Source organism: Drosophila serrata, unplaced genomic scaffold, assembly GCF_035046125.1.
Source record: "Drosophila serrata isolate PLE 108 unplaced genomic scaffold, ASM3504612v1 contig_240, whole genome shotgun sequence".
NCBI classification, from domain to species: domain Eukaryota; kingdom Metazoa; phylum Arthropoda; class Insecta; order Diptera; family Drosophilidae; genus Drosophila; species Drosophila serrata.
In genome coordinates this window covers 439,421-457,940 of record NW_028257138.1, presented here as the reverse complement: position 1 = coordinate 457,940, position 18,520 = coordinate 439,421, and the positions used below count along the sequence as shown (strand labels likewise).

The window sequence follows — 18,520 nt, the reverse complement described above, 5'->3', positions numbered from 1 at the left end:
AAACGAAGCCTGTATCCGTTTTTTATTGTTTTAAATAATTAAAATGGGCGCCGATACCGACACTGCTGACGAAACGGCTAGTTCACCCGAGGATGAACGCATGGCCCTACTGGAAATCAACATATCCAACACGAACGCCGACTCCCAGGTAGTGCTGAACGACTTGCGGCTCCTGGAGCTCCTTTGCATGTACCCGTTCCTCTTCAGCAGGCAAGTGTCTCCACAGCAGGACTATAATGATTGGGGCTGGGAGCAGGTGACCAAAGCCTTCAACGAGAGCTACGAGGGCATACCGTTGAGCACACCGTTCTCCGCGGCGGAGCTGCAATGGCGCTGGGAGATCTTGTGGCCGCTGATCAATTCGCTGGCACGGGCAAAGAGTCAGATTCCGGAGCCGATGTGGAAGATTGTGGTACACCTGAACAATCGTCTGAATGGCGAAAAGCCCAAGGAGACATGCAACTCTAGGTGCCAGGATCTTGTGCTTAGTCAGCTGCCTTTTGTGGAGGAGCTCTCCCATAGCCAGCGGCTGCGCCTCGAGGTGGAGGTTTTAGACCTTATCATGGACGAGGAGCGTCGCTCACAGTACTTATACGATGATATGAACACTAGAACGAAGAGGGTGGTTCAGAGCGAGTACGATGAGTTTTTTGCGTCTATAAAGGTGAAGGAACTGCCACCGGACACCTTGAAGCGCCTGGAAATGGATAATGGCTCCTCCTCCTCCCAATCACAATCGCCCAATATTGTGAATGCTAATGTAACGGGCCTGGTGATCAGCAATGTGTTCAGCAGCGCCGAAGAAGTCACGAATGGAACAAACGTGCCCGTAATCAAGATAGAACCAGTTGATGAAGATGAAGATGGGTTAGAGCCACCAAATTCGTCCCCGATCAAATCCAATGACAATCTCGCTACGGAAGGAGCAGTTACTTATAACGTTATTGTACCCATAAAGAGCGCCAAGGAGTTTTGTAAAAATGTGCGAGTCCGATTGAAACGTTTGGATATGGACGAATATATGCCATTGTCCAGCATGCGACGATCTAGTCGATTCACCGCAAAACACTAAACTCTTCACTTTGTATCAAATGCTCATAAGTTTATTTAAAAAATACACATTACTATAAATTACAACTTAAGGCTATTGTATAATCCGAATCGCATTTTGTAATTCGTTTGCTTTGCATTCTCGAAAAAAACCTAACAACTAAACAAACAAAGAGCAGGAGAGCAGGAGGCGGGAGAACTAGGACAGGACAGGAGAACGAGTTGTACTATGCACGTTGTCTAGGAGTGTTCGTTCGTTCGATGCTTAATTAGTTAATCAGTTATCCATTTTCTTCATTACACAATTTCAACAACAACAGTCACATAATGAACGCAATTCAACAGGTGTCTACGAAAATACAGTCGTCGTTTGGTGAAAAGCCCGCAGGCAGCCACTGAACAACAAGAAACAAAACAATGTGTGGAGGGGGAGCTAACAATTTGCAGCCTCAAAACAGTTGGTCCGCCAGGTTGCCAATGAACGTGGCGAGGTTCATGGAGGAGCCCTCCTTGAATTTCAGTCCAATCGTCTTGCCGTAGGCTTGAATAAAAATGGCGCGCACTGCATTCAGGCGTTGCTTTCGTCTGCAAAAGATTAAGTTTTACGTTAATTACTCTCGGTTTCTGTTTCGCGAATCTCCGAAAGAAACTCACAAGTTAATGCACTGCTTGCTGGCCATGGTGCTGCCGCCACCAATATCTTTGGAGGAACCATTTGCGAAACCGTGCGTTGCGCTGCCATTGCTTATGCTGCTGCCGCTTCCGCTGCCGCTGCCGCTCGACGCCGCATTGATGCTGCAGTGGTAGCCATTGCCACCGTTGTACATAGGAATGTTCGAGGAGCTGCTGCCACCGTCCGCAGCCTGCTGCTGGGCCACAAACCGCATCATGTAGCTGCCGTTCATCATTGAGTCTATAGAGCCCGTATCCGTGACTACCTGCCAGCTGCCATTCGATGAGGTGGACTCCTGGCGCTGCCGGGCATTTGATCCGGGCACTGAGATGGGACTGGTTCTGGATCTAATGAAGAGTTGGCCAGTATAGTTAATGGTTTCCCAGGTGTTGAAGAAATCACTTACCGCTTGGGATTCGGCGATCTGCTGGTCAGCGGATTGACTGACGCTGGCGTTGTGGCATAAAAGTTATCTGTTATGGACATATCACAGTTGGAACAGTTTGAGTAGCTGTCGTTGCTATCTTGATCAAAGGCCAGGATGTAGTCCCTGAAAAAGTCAACGGGTAAGCTTCTAGTTTTGAAAACAAATCCTTCCAGTACTCACTCCTTCAGCGGCTCATCGTCGCAGCCCTCGGACTTTATGACTATCACACTGCTGCCACTGCTGCTTGAGGTCTTGGTCCGCTTGCGATGCTCCACAATGCTGTACTCCTCGTCCGTGATGAACTTGAGCACGTGGAAGCAGAAGAACATGATGTCCTCGCCTCGCTTAAGGCGATCGGGCAGTTGGTGGCCGAACAGGTACCAGTCGTAGGCCAGTGTAAAGTACGCCATCTGCATGGCGTTCAGCGACTGATGGATCAGTCCATCTGCCCAAAGGGATAACCGGACGAGCGAGACGAACAGCGGTGTGCGATCCCAGCCACTGATGCAGTGAATCAGCAAGCCGGAACTATCCTCTTGCACGTACTTGAGCGTTGCACGCAGATAGTTCTGCGTAATGGCCACCAGATCCCAGTCACGGTACTCCGGCCACACAACATCGATATCGGCGGCGGGTCCCAGATTCGGTATATTGATATTGGCATCGTTAAATGACTGCTTCCAGTTATAGTGCAGGTTGCGAGCCATGTAGTTATTGTCCCGGAACTTCTTGAAGAACTCACAACCCGGATACGGCAGCGATAGCAGGTTAAAACTCTTGTAATGCTTGTTGGGATCCGCCTTTTCCGACGAGGACACGCTAAAAACACGGATAAGATTATTAAAGAAGGAAGCTTTAGGAAGTTTTATTATTCACTTACGCCATAAAGTATTTGATCTTGCGATTCTCCACCATTAGGTCCACAATGGTGGAGACGTTGAGCGTGTGAAGCAGCTGGATGTCGCTCTTGATGACCTCGTCGTAGCTAAACTGTGACTGAGCCTGGTCGTGGATGTGATTGATCAGCGATTCGTCAGTGGAATCTGCATCGTTCTCCTCGCCATTGGGCGCCGTATAATTGCCACCGCTCAGGCAGTCGTAAGCATAGTCTACCACCTTCCGGCCGTAGGTTTCCGGCATCACGGATAGCGTGGCCGATCGGCAAATGTACTTCCCGCGATACATGATCACGGGCACGGCGAACCTTTGGCGGCATCTCGCGTACTTGGCCATCGTTACCAGCTCCCGCATCCGCTGAATGTCATACTGGTCCTCGTAGATCGTATGTTGGGGCTGCTGTTGCGCGGGTTGTTGTTGCTGTTGCTGCTGGAGTGGATGTGGCTGCTGGGAGGAAGGATACTGTGGCTGTGAGGGATATTGCTGCTGGAGTGGATGCATCGACGCCGCCGACTGCTGTGGCGTCTGCAGGGGATTGGCGAACGTGACAAAGGCTTGGATCCCCACGCCTTCGCTTCCGGTGCTGCCAGCACTACTGTTCAGTGGCGTGGCCGTTGCCGTCGTTCCCGAGGACCCACCTCCACCCAAACCACCGCCAACTGGACCAAAAAGTCCATTTCCCGGTATCAGTGTTTTCGCCATGTGTCCGTGCTCGCATTCGGGAATGAGTATCCGGCCAGGGTATCGCGGGCTGAGCAATCCGTTCGAGTTGTCCAGCTCTATGAGGCTGTAGTCGAGTTTGAACAGGTATTCGCATTTCTTGGAGATGTCGTACTCCTGAAACACAGGCAAAGGGTATCCGAGTTACATTAGAAAGGGATTTAGCAGAGATTATAAAATTCAGTTACTACAAAGTTCGAAAAATGCTTCGCTTTGCTTCATGCTCAGATCGTATCAACCAATGACCTCGCAATCCCCATATTCCTGAAATATCTCCAGTGACTGCGTACCTCGTATTCATAAAATATTTGACGGGTAGCTGAGTAAAGTCAATTGCTTGCATAAATCAGCAATGCCGGCGTCTTAATGGGCAGCGCGAGATTAGAACGCGGAGTGCAACTGGTTTTTCAATACTATATACTACAAATGTATGTATGTATCGAGTGTATATAAATTCTTGTCCCGAGTTCAATGGAACCTTACGTCCCCGGGAAGGAGAACTGGAATCTGGAGACGCCGACTATATGTAGCTATCTCTGCCATTACTCGCTACCAGAAGGCCAAAAGCGATAAGAGTGCGCCGGTTAGACAGGGGAAATTACCAATACACAACAGCAATTAGCCATCGAGATAATTGCATAATATTCGCCTTTTTTCCCAGCAAATATAATTCGTGGATTTGCACAACAAGAAATACAGGTTGCCCTAACATACATACCTGGTATTTAAAGTTTATGATTATTTGATTATAATTCCTCTATTATACCCTTGCAGGGTTTTCTAATTTTAGTCAGATGCTTTTAACACTATGAAGAAGTCATTTCAGACCCTATAAATCATATAAATTCTTGATCAGCATCAACATCAGAGTCGATCTAGCTATGTCCCGTTACAAAATTTTTTCAAAAATCTACAATTTTTAAACATTTGAAGTTTTGTATGCACATTAATTAACCTGATAAAAACTAGCATTTTCTAATAATTATTGTTTTCCATGGACTCAACTGTTTATAAATCGATTACAATCCTTCAGAAAGTCCTGAGATCACGATCACATCATCATTTAAGATCATATACCATAATTTATCAGAATACACCATTGATAATTGCAGTGATATTATGGCGAATAAATTCTAAAGGTTGGTATTAGCGAGCTGTTGGCTAAAAATAGCAAAAGGCTAGCTAGGCCAAGAGGCGGCGGCGGCGGGTGGGCGGAGCCGCAGCCAGCTGTCCCAGACAAACAACTAGATAAAAGCATAATAACAATAACAGCAAAAAGCACTCACACAAACACACACTTGTACGCTTACAAACAAACACCTTGAGGAAACAGGTTTTTAGCGCACACACACATACAATCGCACAAGGAGAAATGTGTGCAAATTATAAAAACAACAATGCATCAGAAACAAAACGACAAAGGCAAAGGCTGCGCAAAAAAAATTAGCAACAACAAACGCGAACTAACGAGCAAAACAAACCTGACGAAAGCTCACTCGGCCGTGTGAGTATGTGAATGTGTGGGTGCGAGAGAGGCAGTGAGAAACTACGCTGAGCGAAGCAAGTGAGCAAAACAACTAATACGCAATTACAATTACCGAGAAATGCCGATGGTAACACGCAAAAAGAAAACAAATGCCTGATTATGGCATTTGTTTTGTATTTTAATTTTCTGCCATCTCCAAATTGCATAAGAGCGTCCAAAAATTAAAAATTGTTAATTTTAAGCTCTCTTGAAAAACAAACGATAAAATCGAAATGGCTATAGCTCCCACTCTCTCCATCTCGCTCAGAGTTTGCACAAGTGTTTGGCTTGCAGCTGCCAGCAGTGCAGTAAATTTAGTTACTTTTGACCTGAGAAAAAAGTTAAGATGCGAAAATACCTAAATAATTATTATTTTCTTACAGGATTTAATTAATTTAATTGAAATAGAAACAGCTTAGAAAAATTACAAATGTTACAATTTAGTTATTTCTTCACCTTCCTTCTAGCATCTCTAGCTATTTCTACTAATTCCTTAGCTAGCTGTGTCCAACACTAACAACCAGATGAGAGTGGGAGCGTGCGAGAGAGATGGGGATGCCGAAAACAGAAAAATCCCATCGATGGCAGATGCACATGTGTAAGTGTGAGTGAGTGCTCCCAAGTTGGAGACGCTGCCGTTACACATGCACAAGCAGCTCCAGCACAAAGGGGGAGCTCTTACCGTTGTGTGTGCATTGAACTGCTTGCTCGCTCACTGCTTCTGCTGCCGTTGCGGTCGCAGATATTTTCTTTGTAAGCGAGTAAATGCAACTGTAACTGGCCGCCGCCGCTGCAGCGCTGCTTTCGAAACTGCGCGCCTGTTCCAAAGGCGCTGTAAAACTTAAAAACAACAAACCGACGCGACGGGCGATAGTTACAGCGCACTGTGTGCGGAAAATAGTTTTCGCGCTCGGACTGGCTGGGGCCGGTGATCATCGGCGGCGGCGATGGCTCGACGACGCTGCTGACCCAAATAACAGAACTTAAACCAAAGACTTAAACTCAAAATCGAGAGCGAGACTCAAGCCGTGATGCAGTTTTGCCCACAAACCCGGATTTTAAGCACTCTGCCGATGCTGGGCCACCAGAAATCCAGCAGAAGCTGCGAGCGTGCGACACACTTTTCCATCTTTCTCACTCTGTCTTTCTCTGTGGTAAAAAAGCAGAAACAACGCCAGAAAAGCTGAAAAACTGAAAAAATACAACACAGCCAACAACAACAATCACAGAGACAGCAAAAGCAACAAGAAACCGCAAAGCAGAAATAATCGCACTCGCATTCGTACAATCGAACCGAACGAGGAACCACCAAGCGAACCGAACTTCAACTCGACCGAGCACAGGCCATCAGCAGAGAGAAGGAGGAGGAGGTGGAGAAGGTGGAGGAGACAAAGAGGGAGTAGATGGAAATGGAAGGTCGAAGACCATGTTACCATCTACAGTCGGACTTCGGTGGCCGCGACTTTGAAGAAGTCCACACGTTGGGAAAGGTTCCAAGGCAACCACAGTAGTTACAGGTTGGAATTTCTAAGCCTTTTTTTATGTTTTAAAAATTCTTTTATTAATTTACGATGAAAAGTAATGAAAGAATATTTATTCTAACATCAAGTCAAAGCATATTTAATTTCAAGTTCCTTTTTAAATAAATTAATAATAAAGAAAATATTTTATTTCTAAAATATGTACGGCCTTTGTTAATAACCCGGCAGCCTCTATTAACCCATGAAAGCTCTCCTATCATCAAATCTTGGCTTATATTGGCCATCACAAACCCCCCCGGAGGCGGAAAATAAGGCAGTCCCCATAGCGCCTTGTAACAACCCACACGTTGCATATTCAACGAAGGCAGAGTTTTCTTGAATGAATTATTCTGAAGCTCGAGAACTAAGTTAAAACCTGGGGGCCACTGACCACACCCATCCCATCCAGCCCGCTGCCGCTGTCCGTGAGTCAATGAGTGTTCCGTGCTTTATTCTCGTTGTTCTTGTTGCCTTTAACATGATTTATGCTTGCGCTTTTAAATGTGCAACGTGTTGTTCCAGCGACGGGCGGTTAAAGACCCCGCCCGATATAATATAACACAAAAAAAAAAAAAAAAACAAATTGCGCCCACGTTCCATACACACAGAATTGGAATTTAGATCAGGTACGAAAGCCAGGTACTGTTCATGAGGGCAAGTACAGTTCGGTCAATCGGTTTAATATTTGTATACTATTTGAAATAGTTTAATTTATATTATTTTCTTAATTTTAAATAAATAAATAACTAATATGTAAAGATGTATAATCTTTATACAGTTGCATGGTATTACAATTTCAGTCAGAAGCTTGTATCGCATTGAAAGAGTCTTTTCCGACCCTATAAATCATATATATTCTTGATCAGCATCAACAGCCGAATTAATCTAGCTATATAAAAATAATAATAAATATTGATTTAAAAAATGCAAAATTTTAAGCTTTGCTATGATCGACTTCCAATACATAAGTTTACTATAATTCTATTGCAAACTGCAAGGGTATAAAACTTCGGCTTTCCTTTCTTGTTTTATATATAGTTTTTCTATATCTTTCTGGCTTTCTCATCCTAAACATACAAGTTTTTGTATGAAAACATCTTCCACTTTAGTTAATCTTTTGCTTTGGCTATCTTTTCTCTTAATTTATGCACATCATCCACACCACATCGATTGGGAAGTTATTAATGATCTTTTAATATGCAAATTGCCGTTGCAGTTGATTTGCATTTCGATTTTTTTTTTCTAGAGTGCACATGGGTAAAAAACATTCGACAGTGTGTGAGATACAACTTTCGAAAGTCTTTGAAACCGCTTTGTGGGGGAGATGAGTTGGAGATGGAGCCGCTGAAAGAAACACGTTTGAACCGGAAGTTATGGGCCATGTTGAGGAGGCCAACAACACAAGCGATTTTCGCTCACTGCCCCCACATAAAAAGACATATCGCACTCGCGATAATTGAGCGCAATAAATGACATCCAGCCAAGTGGGCGTTACGGACAATGAGCATGGGGGGAACTGCAGAAATCTATTCATCATCCGCTTAATTTATTCGCCAGCCGAGTCGAGTCGAGAGTCAGGAAGAGATTTCACTTCCCTCGCCCACACACGCACTCTATTCCCTTGTTCCCACCAGACGACACAGAACCAGAATTGATTTATTTGGGGCGCCGATCGCTTTCCTTTCCTTCTGCTTTCCCAGCAGCTAGTTCAGTGTAATGTGAAAAGAAGGTCATCTGAATAATCCAAACGAATTGGCAATGACTTAGGATAGCATAAGAGGGGGATAAGGTTTGTAGAAGCATAAAAATAATGCTAAAAACTCATGTTTGTAAACCTTATTTAAACATATTATTGTTGTTAAATGAATTTCCTAATATGAATATTAATTATGATTATTTATCTTAGTATTATAAGTTCTGAGAGACTTATTGCAAGTTACATCTAATTATTCATAAGAAAATATAAGCTATATAAGATAAATTGTGATAATCTTGGTTATATAGTTTATAAATAAACATAAAATAAATATAATTATTTGTATAGTGCCTGTCCAAGTGGATTATTTCTTCAAGTGCTTTATTAACAAAGTCCACCAATTAAAATCAATAAACAGCAGACTACAGACTTTTTTTTTGTTTTCAAGAGAATAAAATTGCTGGGATCCTGGTTGTCATATTATACATTCGAACACACAACTTAATCCTTCCCTTATTCGAGGCAACATCCCCTGTTTTTTTTAACCAACCACAACAAAGACCGAACCCTAAATATGCTCCCGATCCCCTCTCCCCAACATAATCAAGCCGATACAGATGCCGACCAACCATCCAGCCCATCCTCTGCGAGAGTACGAGTCCGAAGCCCAACCAACTCCCGGCAAATAGTTGACACCGGAGACGGCATTGCCAGTTTCGCACATTATCGATTTTATCTGCCAGCGAGCAGGCGACCAGAATTAAACAGTTGGCACACCAAATTCCGCAGCATCCACAGAAACCGCACTGACGGAGAGTTGCTCCCTTCTTCTAATCATGCTTGCATGGTGGTCCCGGATGCGAGGCAGTTAGTCCGGAAGCGCAAGAAGCTCCGCAGCAGCGGCAGGGTGTTCCAGCGCCGGCTGACTTTTGAGCATGGAGGTGCAGGGTATGCATCTGGAAGCAGCATTGGAACCCCCATCATCTATCGGAGTGGCCCTTAATCGAATCGAACTCTGCTGCTGGTGGTGGTGCCGGTGCTGTTGCTGTTGCTCTTGCGTTCTCTCCTCTCTGTTCCGGACATGCGCTTGGCATGCTGTTGCTGCCTGCATCCCCAATTTAGGAGCTGGAAACACCGTTACTACGGCAACCAGATGCAGCTGAAGCCGGGCCCTTTTGTCCCCTTTGTTGCTCCGTCCTATTTGATCCCCTGCTGGTGCTGGTGCTGCTGCTACTGCTACTGCTCCTGGGCACCTGGCACAAGTGTCTGCGGTGCGACCCACGCACCTTGCAGCAACAGCTGGCTAGCGGGCACACCCACTTACACACACAGAGGCACACATAGACCGGCGAAAAGGGGGCCAGCGGGGGTGACACATGCAGACGCGTGGGCGCAAAGTTCAAAGTGCAACAGGCTATCATAAAAGGGAGCTGGCCTCCAAGAACTATCAAAGCACAGTGGTAATGGGTTGGACAGAAATTGATTTGCAAATTAAAATATATAAAACAAATCTAATAATTATTATTAATTTTACTTCATAAAACCCTTTCTTATAAGGTCAGAATAAAAGTTTTAAGATAAATTATTTACTATAAAATGTATAATACTTATAAATTCTGACCATTTATTTTTATCTGTGTATGCATGCGTGTGCCATTTTTCATAATTAACAGAATTAAGCACTTTGACATTGACCCGCATTTCATGCTAGCTTTATTTTCGCAGCTTTCCCACTAACTGATGTCAGACAATAATGGTTTTTGGCATGCTTGACATGCTGCCACAAAACACACATTAAAAATCAATCAAAACAAAGGCTTTTAGCCTTGCCAATTTTAATATAGTCATTACGCATTTGGAAAAAACAGAATGATGTATTTACCCAAAAAGCAATTAACCTTTGCTTTATTTATATATTAAAGTTTGATAGATAGATTAGCTACATTTTAGTTCATAAAACTGTTCAGAGAGCTTTCCTTCTCTATGCTTACTCTCAAAGATATTCAAGATATTCAAAAAATGAATCAACTTATATGTATATACTTTTTCATTTCACAGAACCTTTCTTTGTGAGCCCACTGTGGCGCAGCGTTTGGTTGCATTTTGTGGCAATGTGGAAGGCACACACACAAACCGTCTTCCACTAGCACTCCTTCCGCTCTTCCGGGGATTTCTGCGCGCCTGTGCCGCAATTTCCAAAGCGCCCACACGAATGACGCCGCACGGCTTGCAGCACAGCTGCATCCACTCCCCAGGATGCGGCGGCTGCAGGTGCGGCAAAGGGGTGGCCTTGGACGGGGGCGTGGCCTCGGCACAGACTGCTGCCAACAACAACAGGCGAGCAGGAGCAACAGGGAGGTTACAATACATATAATCGTTCGTGTCACATTTAGCGCAGCTCCACTGTCCCCCTGGAAGGGAATTGCAACCCCCGAATGGAGTGCAATCTCCAGACTGGAAACGAGCTGCAGACTGGAAGTATCACACGGACAACAACGACGGAGGGATACACATTAATGCGGAGGAGTGCTGCTGCAGTAGCCTGGCTAATCCTGCAGGTCCTGGGACCAGGACAGTGTTCCAGCAGGCGCCAAAGGCAGCGCTCGCAACGTGGCCGTCTCCGGTCGATTTTCTGGTGGCGATTAAGCCAACAATCAACAAGAAAAGCCAGAAAACCAGCCGAAGGAAGCGAGGAAATAAGAGAAAATCCTTTTAGTTGCCTGGATGCGTAGCAAGCTTCGCTGGAATTTACAAGTTTTCCATACGTTTTTTCGAAAGAGCTAAACAACTCACACAAAAAAACAATTGACAAAAGCTAAAACAACAAAAAGAACAACAACAACAGGTGGGTATTTGGCACTGTGCAAATTAAAAACAAAACAAAAAAAAAAGCAAGTTGCAAAAAAAAAAACAAAGCTCGAGATAAGCAATTAAAAAAGATTGTTTACGAAATCAAGATATATATTTTTAAAAAGGAAAGCCTTCGCCTTCCTGCTATTTTTGGCATTTTCACTTGGCCGGGAGAGCAAACAGCGGCGAGCCGCTGCCTCGGAAATTTACTTTTGGCGCCCACGCGAGCAGACAGACAGATGGCCCTCCCACAGATACCGAATCCAAATAATACACACTTGCATCTATATCTGCAATTGCAGCAGCTTATTTTCAATGCCATTTCAAAAATAAACACGTCTGAGCCAAATACAAAAAGAGTGCAAAATAGTACATATAATAATTTTGCTTATTTTGCTGAAATCAAAAGTGATATAATGAACAACACAGATCGTCAGTGCTGCCATATGGGGGATGATGTTTTTCTATATGGCGACAGAGACGGAATAATTGACGAGATTTTTAACTGTTTTTATGGTATTAACAACACTTGTTGGATTCCTTGTACTTAAAATAGCTGTTAAGAAGATAAATGGCAAATGTTTTTATATGAATTATAATCATTCTGGATATATTAGAGTAATAAAATGATCACAGAAAAACATATACAAAACTAAAGGTTCAATAATGACTTTGTTCTACTTTCTTGTATTCAAAATATTAATCTATTGATCACATTGATCATATAATATCACTAATCAGAAACCTTGACCTCTCCATTTTCAGTACCTATAATCCACTAGATCAATTCAAGATGGCCGAATTCAAGCCTCCGACTTCCTGGCCCCATCGCATGGCAAGCTTTCAGTGCCGACAGATGGATCTTAATCGCCTGGTAATGAACTACCTGGTCTCAGGTGTGTCGTACTCTATATTCTCCCATTCTTTTCTAATCAAATCATAATTTTTTCAGAGGGCTATCAGGAGGCCGCCAAGCGTTTTATGGCCGAGGCAAATGTAGAGCCGGGCCCCCATATGGACACCATTGTGGATCGAATGCGTATCCAGGAGGCTGTGCGTGTGGGTCAAGTGAAGTATGCCATGGACCTGGCCAGCCGCATTTATCCTTGCATCTTTGAGACGGAGAATTACGTGTACTTTCACATGCAGCAGTTGCGTCTAATCGAAATGATTAGGGATCAAAAGGTGACTAAGGCCCTGAACTTTGCCCAGAGTCCGTCCTCCGGCTTCGCACAGGTAGATCCAGAGCGTAAGAAGGAGGTGGAGCGGACTATGGGTCTGCTGGCCTTTGATCGGCCTGAGAACAGTCCCTTTGGCGAGCTTATGTTGTACTCCTACCGGCAGAAAGTCGCAGGTGAGATAAACTCTGCCATGCTAAGATGCCATCAGACGGCCAGCAGGGGCAAGGATCATGGTCCCATGGAGCCTCGGATGATTTTCCTCATCAAACTGATTTTGTGGGCCCAGGCCAAGTTGGAGAAGGAGGGCTGCACTGACTTCCAAAAGCTGGATCTGCAGCATGCTGACTTTGAGGAAGAGTTCCGCCGGAACTTTCAGGGTTGGTAAATAAACGGAGAGAAACTTATGATTGTCTAACGATCGAACGAATGGCGTCTACTGCGATTTTTAAGGAGTAAATGTATTTTTTTTTTAGAAAATACAACTTGAATGTAATTTTTTTTGCAAACCTACATATAAATGTGATTTTTTTGAATGAATGTGATGTTTAATAATAAATGTTTCCATATCTTGGTGTAACCAGTTTTTGCAGATGTGCTGTCATAATACCAAGAATACGGTGGAAAAAAAAGCTGATAAGGCTGATAACATCAAATTCCTGAGCTAATCTAAAACGCAAATTGTTGTGTCACGTGCCAGCAAAGAGCTATTTATACTGGTTTGTTTTTGTTTGACTCGATAACAGAATGAGCACAAAGACAAAGTAACAAAGTGTACGAGGAATACGACCAGGGAATACCTTTTAATAAAACCTGGGGCATGACTTTATTTATGGCCAGTTTTAATAGGTAGATCATATAGTAATAGTATTTATTTATGAGGCAAAAGCTCTCAGTTTATATAATGGGGTTTGTAATACTTCACAAGAGTTGATAAAATTTAACCGTAAAATAACCCGCTTATAAAGCTTACAAGCCAAACTCGAAGTAACTATTTAATTTATGGTCATAAAATCAACAATCTAAATAATCATAAAGTTATTTTAGATACTTTTCAGCGCTCTCAGTTAATGCAATATTTTTCCTTTGTACTTGAATCAAGCAGAACTGTCTCTCTTTCAACCATATTTTTGCACACGCTCGCCCGGCGATCTTTCTGATCTCCTGGGAGCAGCGTTTGCGGCTATCGCCGGCCTACGTCAGTGGGTTAAATATTGTGCCATTGGTTGGGCGCCTAATCTTATCAACGCTGGCAAAATTTAACCTTGAACCCGAGCACAGCTCATCACATACAAAGTTTCACCCTTTGCACCCCATCATCAAATGCAATGCCTTGTACCAAGGCTCTCTGTTTGTTTGCCTTCGAGTCGCTGGCAGATAAGTGAACTATAGAAATATAGAAATTATAGAAATATGAACGCTACTAACTGGCGCTGAAAAGCTAAGGTGATGATAACGTTAGCTAACAGCAAATGAGTTTGATAAAAAGCCACCTTGGCAATTGTGCAAGTACTGCAGTAGTAAGTTACTTAGTCTTGTCAATTATGCACGACCATTTCAGCTGCACAAACATTCACATCGCTCGGAAAACGTGAGTTACGTGCCAAGGCTTCACAAGGCGGCTTTCCTCGCTCTGTTTCCAGGTGCTTTTACCTGGCATTAGATACTCGGGCATGCAAATGTGCTGTGTTGTTGCCAACTCAATTGTTATTTTATTATTTCGCTATTTGCTATTTGCAATTGCCGGCTAAGCGGGCGATAACACGGAATTACACACTCGCGACCATTAAGGCTGCGTGCGTGACATTCAAGCGGGGGGGTTGAAGGGTTAAAGAGGTCCGTGCTTTCCACGAGAAAGGAAAAAGAAAAGACAAAACAAATGTGCGTGCCTGGGAAAATGCACATTAATGCGTAAATCGAGAGCGGGTCTTAAAAAGGGCATTAAGTGTTTTTAATTACCGCTCAGCGGAGCACGTGTATGCAGAGTGTTATTGAATTTCAGCAACGATCCGAGAACAAAAACCCAAGGAAACATTTCCGGTTTTGGAAAACTGGCTTACTTGTTTTGCTTAATTTAATTAAGACGTACTTAGAGGAGGAGTAGAAGATGCAATGCACCTTGTAATTTACTGTGAAGCATTAAGTTTTGGTTAAGATTCAGTTTCCAGTCTTTTTCAGTTATAAAAGTGTTCAAAATTCATTTATATTTGATGTAAGGTCAAGGTTCTAAAGGTATTTACTTTATGTTATTAATTTGCTTTACAGACAACACAGGATATTTGTACATAGAAAATCAACGGGTAATAAATCAGAAAATAGGGCTTTTTAAGTACAAACAAAGGATTATTTTTAACAGTATTCACAAAAATAAACTTAAATTATTAAACGAGTAATTAACCTGTAGCTTTCATGGTTTAATTATTGATTATTAATTCTGATTCTGATAAAAAATATTAAAACAAAGAAGAAAGAAAACTTATTTTGGTCAATTTTTTATCGTTATTTTTATATAACAATATTTTAGACATATCAAAGTTTAAAAAGCTCATAACTAAGTTAAAATAGCTTTAATTTTAATTCGGAAAGCTTTCCTAAGGTTTTTAAAGCTGCATCCTTAATTTAAAATTTTAAAATATTAAAAATTTTAACAAGTTTTGACAATTTTCACAATAATTCAATTCACACAATAATTTCAAAATTTAATTTTCTTTTCTACATGCCTAGAAAGATTCGCCTGTTGATGCTGATCAAGAGTATATATGATTTATAGGGTCGGAAATGACTCCTTTAATTTGTTTCAATTTTCTGACTAAAATTAAAATACTATTTTAAAGGGTATACAAGTATTATTACCAAACCTAAACAAAGAAATGCAATATAATGGTTTGCGGTTGACATTTCCACATTTTTAAAACCACAATAGAGATTAGATTAAAGAAATAAAAGTACAAAAAATTATCACAAACGAAACGGGGAAGATTAAAAAGAAAAAAAACAAAACAAACAAAATCATAAGTTTAAGCTCCCGATTACCAAGATGATAATTAACGACTTGTGATCACTTTCGTTGGCCTAATACAGCTCTAACCGGCTTATTTGTGAAGTGTTCCTGGCGAATTTAATCCATTAGAACAACCTAATGACGGCTTTTACTGCCTATTGATTTCCATGAAAAGACTATTTTCCTCGGAGCAAGCTTAATGGCGGCCATTTTGAGTGGCAGAGGATTTTTTTGGGGCGCGGCAAAAACGGGAAAGAGGAAGAGAGAAGGAAAGCAAGGAGTAGGAGGGCAGACATCTGACGTGTCCTCGTCGTAGGCGCCACGCACACTACCAAGCCAAGCTTTTCGTGACTGTGTGTGTTTGTTCTTCTGGCGGCGACAGCACGTGCACGTGCGCCCAAATGTATGTCACACCGACACACACACATAGATATAAACTTACCGCTGTTCCTTCCTCAAAGGCCGCCGCCTCGAATGATTTTTTTTCGAAAATTTCCAATAGATCGTGGAGGTCCTGCTGCGTTACGTTGACCATGTTGTTTAGCGTCAGGCTGCACATTTTTCCGGCGCTGCATTTACCGTTGTATTAGATATTCCTTTTATTGGGAGGCGGCGCTCTTCAAACACACACACACACAAACACACACGCACTATCACTCACATACACGGCCACCGCGATTCGCGAAAGATGCCGAAAATAATAGATTTAAACTTGAGCAATAAATCTTTGTGTGCTCGTGACGTTGCTGCTCTTATTGTATTTTATCTGCTGCGTATTTCACGTTCGTTTATCGCTACTACGCTTTCGCGTTTGTTTGCTTTGCTCTTGCCTTTTACGCCCTGCAAGACGGCGACGTCACCAGAAATTCGCAATCCAACTATTGCCCCCGCGGTTACTTTTGGTGCTACTGCCGCTGTTGCTTTTTGTTGCTCGCGATTCCAATTGTAATGGTTTTGTGTTTTATTTTTATTTTCACAACGCGGGCGGATTGAACGGAAGAAAAACAAATGACAACAACGAAAAGCGACAAAATAGTGTTGCCGTATATCAAAATATTAAAATAATTTGTCTGGCCACTCTGTTTCCGAAGCTGTTATTCAACATTTTACATTCAGCACGTCTAGATAAAAATTTTACACGTTTACAGATACAAACGGTCGAATTCTCATTTTATATGTAGAACTCTCATACATGGGGTAGAATTACTATTTGGAATGTCAAATTCGTAACATATCCTCTCTCTGCTCTCTTGGGAGCTGTTGGGTGGATGTAAGTTAATAGAATTCTCTCTCAAATCCTGCTCTCATCCCAGCGTAAATTAACAGAATTATCTGTCGTTGACTGTCGGTCGCTGATATATCGATATTTAGTTTGCCCAAACTTTGTTGCGATATTTTTTTTGGTATTATCAAGAGTGATGAGTGACCGTATCCGATAGATCAATACAATTAATACGATATTTCGGTTATTTTGTTAGTTATGAAAATAATTTAAATAAATGGAGGGTATATATATAAACTAATTATTAAACTGCTTGTCATACTTTTAGTTTTTATTATCCATTAAATTGATGGTTTTCCATTTTCGAAATTATCTTGGGCATTTTGAACAACAAGAACTGTAATTTTTGAGTCCGGAACCAAAAGTACCTCATTGGTTTTTGTTCGAACCCGCAGCATAAGAAGTTCATCTGTGGGATCTATTTTTGCCATTCCACGCTCTAATCTTCCTCGGATAGCCTGAAAAAGCCCCGAAAAGTACACTGCGTCGTCCCTATGCATCGAACTTTTTACCGGATGTCCTGAATCGTTAAGAATAACCACATCGCGAACATTTTTCCTTGACTTTACCTGCTTAAAAGCTTCTTCCACATAGCGTAGGGTTCGAGGGGGCTGTGGTTTTAAAATAACTTAAATAAAAAGTCTTTAACAACAATCTACTTTTCTTACTCTTTCTGGTTTATCGAGAAACATTTTTAAAAATTAATATATTTGATAAAGTGCGTTTTCTAATTGTATATGACCCACTTCTTTTGTTTTTTTTTTTTTTGTTTCCAAGGAACGTTTCCACAGGAGACTGTTGCTATATGGGTCATTGTGTCTGTTAAGAGTGTCTAAGAGGGGTTAAAGGTCATTATTTTATTAATTATAGAATAACACAATTGTTGAAAATAAACTTAAATATATTTAATAGAGTAATGGGAATTTCGATGGTTACCGTTTCAATGATCAATGAACAAACACAATTTATTAATTTACAAATTTATTTATAATTGGTATTTTTCAACTGACTAACATGGTATTTATCAGCTCCCAGAAGGTGGTCACACCGGCATAATAACAAACTTTTTCTCATAAAAATAGTGTTTTTGGCCAAAGTTTCGACAAAATTATAGTTAAACATGGTAAGTAAATGGTTTATAAGCTAGAAACATAAATTTAGTACGTGCATCTATAATTTCAGTCGCAAGAGGTTGAGGAAACCCTGAAGCGCATCCAGAGCCACAAAGGAGTTGTGGGCACAATTGTGGTCAACAATGAAGGTGGGTGTGGGTGTGTTATTACTGCCCTTTCCGGAAGCTTGGCAACCAAAAGTCCAACCACCTAACCCCTATTCCACTACCCCTTCCCATTAGGAATTCCGGTCAAGTCAACGCTGGACAACACGACCACCGTCCAGTACGCTGGATTAATGAGTCAGCTGGCGGACAAGGCCCGGAGTGTGGTGAGGGATCTGGATCCCTCGAACGACATGACATTCCTGCGGGTGCGTTCCAAGAAGCACGAGATCATGGTGGCTCCCGACAAGGACTTCATCCTGATCGTCATCCAAAACCCAACGGACTAGATGGGCTCGAGTTCGGAACACAACGCTGAAACTATTTACTGCACATCTATAAACATGCAAATACTTAAAGTGTAGCCGAGTGAAAAGGGAGTTAAATTATACAATAATCAAATAATAGTACGTGAAAATAGTTTA

General features: G+C 42.2%; 5 protein-coding genes and 1 long non-coding RNA gene across 6 annotated transcripts; 4 read left to right on the top strand and 2 right to left on the bottom strand.

The window, feature by feature from the left end:
- The first annotated feature begins 43 nt into the window (after nucleotides 1-43).
- Nucleotides 44-1,137, top strand: Lhr (Lethal hybrid rescue). The gene has a single exon (XM_020943226.2). The coding sequence runs from the start codon at nucleotides 44-46 to the stop codon at nucleotides 1,070-1,072; it is 1,029 nt and encodes a 342-aa protein (XP_020798885.1). The 3' UTR covers nucleotides 1,073-1,137.
- On the bottom strand, nucleotides 1,082-16,609 carry EDTP (Egg-derived tyrosine phosphatase). Its single transcript, XM_020959328.2, has 6 exons — nucleotides 15,980-16,609; nucleotides 3,031-3,884; nucleotides 2,331-2,969; nucleotides 2,130-2,273; nucleotides 1,705-2,070; nucleotides 1,082-1,635 (listed from the first exon to the last, which is right to left on the bottom strand). Exons 1-6 carry the CDS (start codon nucleotides 16,094-16,096, stop codon nucleotides 1,500-1,502), a joined length of 2,256 nt encoding a protein of 751 aa, XP_020814987.2. The 5' UTR covers nucleotides 16,097-16,609; the 3' UTR covers nucleotides 1,082-1,499.
- Nucleotides 6,165-7,567, top strand: LOC147643951 (uncharacterized). The gene is made up of 2 exons (XR_015271354.1): nucleotides 6,165-6,809; nucleotides 7,002-7,567. It is a non-coding gene; the product is annotated as an uncharacterized LOC147643951 (long non-coding RNA).
- On the top strand, nucleotides 10,570-13,116 carry LOC110176786 (glucose-induced degradation protein 8 homolog). The gene is made up of 3 exons (XM_020943222.2): nucleotides 10,570-11,353; nucleotides 12,124-12,254; nucleotides 12,311-13,116. Exons 2-3 carry the CDS (start codon nucleotides 12,152-12,154, stop codon nucleotides 12,922-12,924), a joined length of 717 nt encoding a protein of 238 aa, XP_020798881.2. The 5' UTR covers nucleotides 10,570-11,353; nucleotides 12,124-12,151; the 3' UTR covers nucleotides 12,925-13,116.
- Nucleotides 16,610-17,100: 491 nt separating the features above from the next.
- On the bottom strand, nucleotides 17,101-17,630 carry robls54B (roadblock similar 54B). The gene is made up of 2 exons (XM_020959362.2): nucleotides 17,488-17,630; nucleotides 17,101-17,430 (listed from the first exon to the last, which is right to left on the bottom strand). The coding sequence occupies exons 1-2, from the start codon at nucleotides 17,509-17,511 to the stop codon at nucleotides 17,101-17,103; spliced, it is 354 nt and encodes a 117-aa protein (XP_020815021.1). The 5' UTR covers nucleotides 17,512-17,630.
- Nucleotides 17,631-17,797: 167 nt separating this feature from the next.
- robl (dynein light chain roadblock) lies at nucleotides 17,798-18,502 on the top strand. The gene is made up of 3 exons (XM_020959724.2): nucleotides 17,798-17,942; nucleotides 18,002-18,080; nucleotides 18,174-18,502. Exons 1-3 carry the CDS (start codon nucleotides 17,940-17,942, stop codon nucleotides 18,383-18,385), a joined length of 294 nt encoding a protein of 97 aa, XP_020815383.1. The 5' UTR covers nucleotides 17,798-17,939; the 3' UTR covers nucleotides 18,386-18,502.
- Nucleotides 18,503-18,520: the final 18 nt, after the last annotated feature.